This window comes from Nematolebias whitei, chromosome 19 (genome assembly GCF_014905685.2).
Source record: "Nematolebias whitei isolate Nwh7 chromosome 19, NemWhi1, whole genome shotgun sequence".
Classification (NCBI taxonomy): Eukaryota; Metazoa; Chordata; class Actinopteri; order Cyprinodontiformes; family Rivulidae; genus Nematolebias; species Nematolebias whitei.
Window position 1 is genome coordinate 14178522 of NC_056516.1, and position 6559 is coordinate 14185080.

Sequence of the window (6559 nt, forward strand, 5' to 3'; positions counted from 1 at the left end):
AAGTATTGATACTCATAGTCAAATTTACTCAACTACAAGTAAAGGTTGCTCAGTCAAAAGTTTACTCAAGTTAAAGTACTGAAGTACTTACTTTTGAAAATATTTAAATATTCAAAAGTACATGCATTTAAAAATACTCAATACGTATAATATTTTTTAATATCTGTACATTGCTGTATTGTTTTGAGTGATGTTACAGAACCTTGCACCTCTCTGAAACCACCTGATGATGTAGTGACATGTAGAACCACTCTGCTACAAGGCAACAACACGTGCCTTAGTAAAACCCAGTGGTGATTTTAGCCTCTTTTGGGGGGGTGCTCAAGCACCCCTAAATTTTAACTCGGCACCAATGAAAAATAAAGTAAAAAAATAAAATCAAATCCCCCTTTTTTTGGAGGTGGGGGGAGTAGGTGTCTGGGTTTGGGTTCTGCTTATTGCATTTATGATTCAATGCCACAAAATAAACTGATCTGTTACCATTAAAGAGTAACAGATCATTGTAATACTTGGTTTAGTCACATCATGACTTTAATTTCTGGATGTCCAGCCCCAGAGCTGATAGTAACTGAGCAGTTTAGGTAAATAGCCCTGATTTAGAGGGTGGAATACAGTTTATTCCATTTCCAAAACCTAAACTGAGTCTGGAAAAATATAAAAGATGATAAAGCCCCGCGGCGCAGCCGAATACAGCAGTGATAAACAGGAAGTACCACATGTTCATCTGTACGAAGGTAACTGCAGGTAAATCCTCCATTTTCTGTCATAAATACACTGTATGCTTAACGGTTAAACTAAAGGTTCATGCTTTAAGCTAGCCGTGCTTTGTTGTGTGTTTTGAATGTAGATACATGTTACAACTTCTTGTTTCATAAGTTTAGTCTTTATGTTCAGTTAACACTAAATGGTTTTGTACAGTTTTGTACACAAACTTTGTGTTTTTGAAACCATTAGTGAAAAGGCCAGACTTCAGGGGTATCTGAGGCAGGCTTGAAACACAAGAGTCAGGGTGGCTTCTGGGTAATACCAGATGGCTAGGCCTCAGACTGACGAAGCCTCTTGGATGAGGGGCGAAACGTTTCTTTTTAACAAAAAAAACGAAGTCCAGATGACATGATTCAACCTTTTTTGTTGGTTTTGTACAGTGTTTATTAAAACAGAGCGCTGCGTCTGTAGCATCTTAGCTAGCGCATCTGTTGTGCATGCCGCTAGCTGAGTGCTACTTCTTCTTGTGCCGAGCTCTCTAAAATAATTATTGAATCAAGTGTTTACTTATGGAGGTAAACATCTATGTTTAACAACCCATTAAAATACGCCAGAATGCAGGAAATGGCATCTACTTTATTCTAAATTTTCTGGGGGAGGACCCCCCCCCCCCCCCCCCCACCCAGTGTTCCCCCCCCACATTACGAATGCTTCTGATGTCAATGGCCACCACACTGCTCAAACCAAGAGCCATTGTAAGCACTGGGGACTAAGCGCCCCTAAAGGGCAGATTCTAGAATCGGCCCTGGTAAAACCTGTAAACCACAAATAATCCAGTATCTTCCCATTTTACATTTCTGTGGGAAGTCATGGAAACCCCTAAAAGGTGATGCAAGTTTAGTCCCGTTCCTCGGCTTTATATTCATGTACCACTTGTGTATGTAAAAGTGCATACGCTGACAGCAGCAACGTAGCACGAAACAGTAACACTGACGACTGAAAGTACTGCCACACTTAACATAGAAGCTTACAAAACAATGAATGTTCTGCACTGATGGATCTAACATAATACCTGAACCAACAATTGGCCAATGGCATTTCAGGAAAGAAAAACAGCAACAGCGGATTACAAAGCTGAGCCAAAAGGAACGAGTAACTAGAAGCTTCCTAGAAATGCAGTGGAGTTGTAACTGCGACGTTCCTTCCCTCCATTGACTACGGTGACATTATTTACATGGACGCTCCTACAAGCACCTGCAGATGCTGCCTATCATGGTGCGCTAAGATTCATAAAAGTCTGTACCTACTGTACCCACCACTGCACCCTGTATTCACTGGTTAACTGGTCACCATTAACTTCACGCAGACTTTCCCACTGGTACATTTTCATCTTTAAATCACTTCTTGGTCTGCTGCCTTCATACATCTCCTCCTACGTGTCTCTGCGTGAGTGCAGTTACAGCGTGCACTCCCAGGACATTATTACCTGCAGTGTTCCCTCAGTGTGGACTGAAGGGCCTTCTACTCCACTCGTTTCCTGGAACATTTTGCAAAACGATCTGAAGCGCTCAACCTTGTCGACAGACAGGACAGCCTAAGTGGCTTCAAACTACTGCTAAGTTCATGGCAAAAACCAACGCAGACATGTTTTTAGCATTTTACATTGCTTTACAATGTAGCTGTTTTTTTAATATATAATTTTCTTCCATTTATTTTTTTCAATTTATGTGCTTTCTTTTGTGATTGTCTACTGTTGTCATCATTCTTTGTTAAAAACAAGTGTCTTTTGTAAATGAGGACTAGATGAGAGACTAACCTGTATAAATAAAGGTTGAATGAATAACGTTCACAAGTTATGCAGTACAAAAAAAATACATTTAACTCGTTAATGTTCCATGTGTACGCTCGCTGCGCCATTTTAACAAACAAATTTCATTTAGGCTTTAAACTGACCGAAACTAAACTCCCACACAGCGCATGCGCCTTCTCACCGGCAGCACGACACTTTTAACGCAGCACGGCAATCGACGTAAGCTGTTTCCGTGGCAACAGTGACGTCTATGACAGCGAATGGCTAACGTTCGGTCGTAAAGCGCTGCGGTGCAGCTGTCGTGGTGTCGGCAGCTAACAGCAGTCAGCGAGTTTTCGTCAAAAGAGATTTTCCAAACGCTTTTAATAACTCTTTAAAGATATATCCAAGATGGCCGAAAAGTTCGACAACCTCGAGGAGCATCTGGAGAAATTCATCGAGAACATTCGACAGTTAGGAATCATTGTTAGCGACTTCCAGCCGAGCAGCCAGGCGGTCCTCAACCAGAAGCTGTGAGTTCTTCTCTTTTTCTCCACCATGACCGAACTTTGCTGATAATCACGGCGTTGACCCGAGTTGTTCACTTTGTTCTTTTAGGAATTTCATGATTTCTGGACTACAAGATGTCGAGAAGTGCCGTCAACAGCTTCATGAGATCAACGTTCCCCTGGAGGTGTTCGAGTGAGTCCAGAAGCTTGAGTATATGAGTGTGTGCAGGTGTTTACAGCTCAGATCAGAGGTCTGCAACCCTTACCATCAAAAGAGCCAGTTCTGCCCTTTCGTTCATTCGATGAAACGGGTCCAGAGCCACAAAATCTGCTACAATGGTCATTATCAACTGGTGGCCCATGGGCCACATAAAGCGTGTTGGAGGGAGCTTTTCTGGCCAGTAGGTGTGAAATTATAAAACTAACAACATCTCATGATCGTTTACATTTATTGATATTTTTACTTTATGAGACAAAATAAATGACTATTTCATTCATTCATTCATCCATTCATTCATTCATTCATTCATCCATCATTCATCCATTCATTCATTGTCTTTATCCATTTCTTCCTTTTCAAGTGCATCATATCCAGGTTGCAAGTCTTATCACAGAAAACTGAATTCTTGTAAAGACAAATATATATTTTGCCCATTAAAAGGAAAAACTAAAACAATGCTTATGCAATTTTCTTTTTAATTTTTGAGTAATATCCTCCTTTTGAAGAAATAAAGCATAAAGTTAAAGTGAGTATAATTTATTCTGTGTATACAAGTATCCACATATTCGCAAGAGAATTGACAGGAAAACAGCTAAAACTAGTCTTTTTTGTTGTTGTTGTGAGTATAATATCCTAAAAAATTCTGTTTTATGTGAGTTTTGGTCAAAACATGAAAGAGTTGCTGTGGAGGGACCAAAGAGCCGCATGTGGCTCCAGAGCTGCAGGTTGCAGACCCCTGACTTAGGGTGTATATGGGTATATACAACCTAGTGTGTTTGTGTGTGTATGTATATATATATATATATGTGTATATATGTGTATGTATATATATATATATATATATGTGTATATATATATATATACATACAGGTGCTGGTCATAAAATTAGAACATCATGAAAAAGTTGATTTATTTCAGTAATTCCATTCAAAAAATGAAACTTGTATATTATATTCATTCATTACACACAAACTGATATATTCAAATGTTTATTTCTTTTAATGTTGATGATTATAACTGACAACTAATGAAAACCCCAAATTCAGTATCTCAGAAAATTAGAACATTACTTAAGATCAATTTAAAAATATATTTTTAGAAATGTTGGCCAACTGAAAAGTATGAGCATGAACAGCATCAATACTTAGTTGTTGCTCCTTTTGTCTGTATTTCTGCAGCAATGCAGCGTGGCATGGAGTGGATCAGTCTGTGTCACTGCTCAGGTGTTCTGAGCCCAGCTGGTCTACCAGAAAGTTTTCCTGCTGCTGACCAACTTTATGCAGATGCAGATTTAATTTTCCAACAGGACGTGATGCCTGCACACAGTGACAAAGCTACCAGTACCTGGTTTAAGGACCATGATCCCTGTTCTTAATTGGACAGCTAACTCGCCTGAACTTAACCCCATAGAAAATCTATGGAGTATTGTGAAGAGGAAGATGTGATACACCAGACCCAACAATTCAGAAGAGCTGAAGGTCACGATCAGAGCAACCTGGGCTCGTAACACCTGAGCAGAGACACAGACTGATCCACTCCATGCCACGCTGCATTGCTGCAGTAATTGCCAGTTATAATCATCAACATTGAAAGAAATAAACATTTGAATATATCAGTCTGTGTGTAATGAATGAATATAATATACAAGTTTCACTTTTTGAATAAAATTACTGAAATAAATCAACTTTTTCATGATATTCTAATTTTATGACACGCACCTGTACAACATATTATGAAGCGCAGCACAATCGCCTGTCGTTCAAATGTACATTTTGCCTCATCTCTACATATTATCGTGCATTGTATAGAAATTCTAATAATGACTTCAGTGATTTAGGAATTATCTGGAGTCTTAAATAATTTGTAAAATCTGGTCCGCTCCATTACGTAGAGATTATGTTTTAGCCCATATAAATGAATGTTTATCTGTGCTCGTCCTCACCATGGTCTGACGTTGAACCTTGTTTGAAGGTACATTGACCAAGGCCGAAACCCTCAGCTGTACACCAAGGAGTGTCTGGAAAGAGCCTTGGCAAGGAACGAGCAGGTCAAAGGGAAGATAGACACTATGACGGTAAGAGATTATATCAGGGACGCTGGCTTTCCCCACTGACTGTGTTCAAATAAACAGCAATCAAAAGTATTTTGTTGATGAAATATTCACAATAAGAATCTCTAAAGATCAAACGGTTCTTGTAACTTAATGATTTTTTTTTTTCTTACACAAACCTGGCAGTTTGTTTTTAATCCATATGTTTTTAACCTATAATTATCTGTGCCTTACGTTTTCTCATTGCTTGACCGTAAAATTAAACACTGAGAATTATTGATTTAGGCCATGTGGTAGTTTAGTCATGAACACATTATTTCAAGTCTTCGTAAGAAAAAGAAAACGAGTTATAAATTGTATTCTTTTTTCCCCGCAGAAATTCAAGAGTCTTTTAATTTCCGAACTTAGTAAGGTTTTCCCAGAGGAAATGGCCAACTACAGAGCTATACGTGGAGAAGATTCACCCTCCTAGAGGCTGCTGGAGATTATTCCCAGGCTGACCTCCAACCTGTGACCCCCCCCCTGGAATGAAAGCCTGGAAGGAGTTTAACAAAGCAGGAAGCTGCGACCGCCAACAGCTGATTATTATTATTGTTGTGCGATGCTGTTGGCGTCTGGAGCGAGGAGGTTTCATATCCGCCTCAGCTAGTCGTTGCCTTTTTGTAAATTGAAACACTTTGTCAAGCGAGTTTTGGAGAACCAGACGATTTTTATACAACAGGTTTGTGCGTTCGGAGATATTTCTATAAGCGGATACAATAAATCACCAGTATTTAACGCTTGAAGCTGTACAAACAACAAGCTGCAGTTCTGTATGAAGGATTGACTCCATCAGGCACAGGTACTGAATATATACACTCTTATTACTGACCTTTTTGTAGTACTACTTTGTTGTTGTGCACAGTTTTATAACATTTTGAGTCTGAGGGTAGTAGCACACTTGTTACAGACTAAACTGTGATCAACTTTCCATTGCAGTTTCACTGAATCGAGTGCAGTCATCGAGCCGAGCAGTTAGTTTTTGAGGATCACGGTCTGTTTTCATGTGCACGGTTTGCAGAGCTCTATTCCACACGCATCGTTCAGTTGCATACCTGCATCGGCTCACGATCCCCTCTTTGGCAGCTGTCCCCTTATTTATGACTTCATCTACTTTTCAGTTGGCAGGTTTGAATCTTTTTTTTTGTTTTGTGTTGATAATTGGTGTGGGTTATAGATTCGGACAGTTGGGGCTGTGGCTACAAATGTCGTGCGAGCTCCCCGGCAGGTGTCGAAACAGCTCCAGT

At 39.6% G+C, this 6559-nt stretch overlaps 1 protein-coding gene across 1 annotated transcript; it reads left to right on the forward strand.

Moving 5' to 3' along the window:
- The first annotated feature begins 2815 nt into the window (after positions 1–2815).
- On the forward strand, positions 2816–6196 carry med10 (mediator complex subunit 10). Its single transcript, XM_037692739.1, has 4 exons — positions 2816–3027; positions 3113–3196; positions 5195–5297; positions 5650–6196. Exons 1-4 carry the CDS (start codon positions 2906–2908, stop codon positions 5743–5745), a joined length of 405 nt encoding a protein of 134 aa, XP_037548667.1. The 5' UTR covers positions 2816–2905; the 3' UTR covers positions 5746–6196.
- The last annotated feature ends 363 nt before the right edge of the window (positions 6197–6559 follow it).

Bases quoted from the DNA above. Each gene is read 5' to 3' on its own strand.
- med10 (XM_037692739.1), top strand. From the start codon at position 2,906: ATGGCCGAAAAGTTCGACAACCTCGAGGAGCATCTGGAGAAATTCATC. The intron at 3,028-3,112 runs GTGAGTTCTTCT...TTGTTCTTTTAG, and splicing joins GCGGTCCTCAACCAGAAGCT to GAATTTCATGATTTCTGGAC. The intron at 5,298-5,649 runs GTAAGAGATTAT...TTTTCCCCGCAG, and splicing joins GGAAGATAGACACTATGACG to AAATTCAAGAGTCTTTTAAT.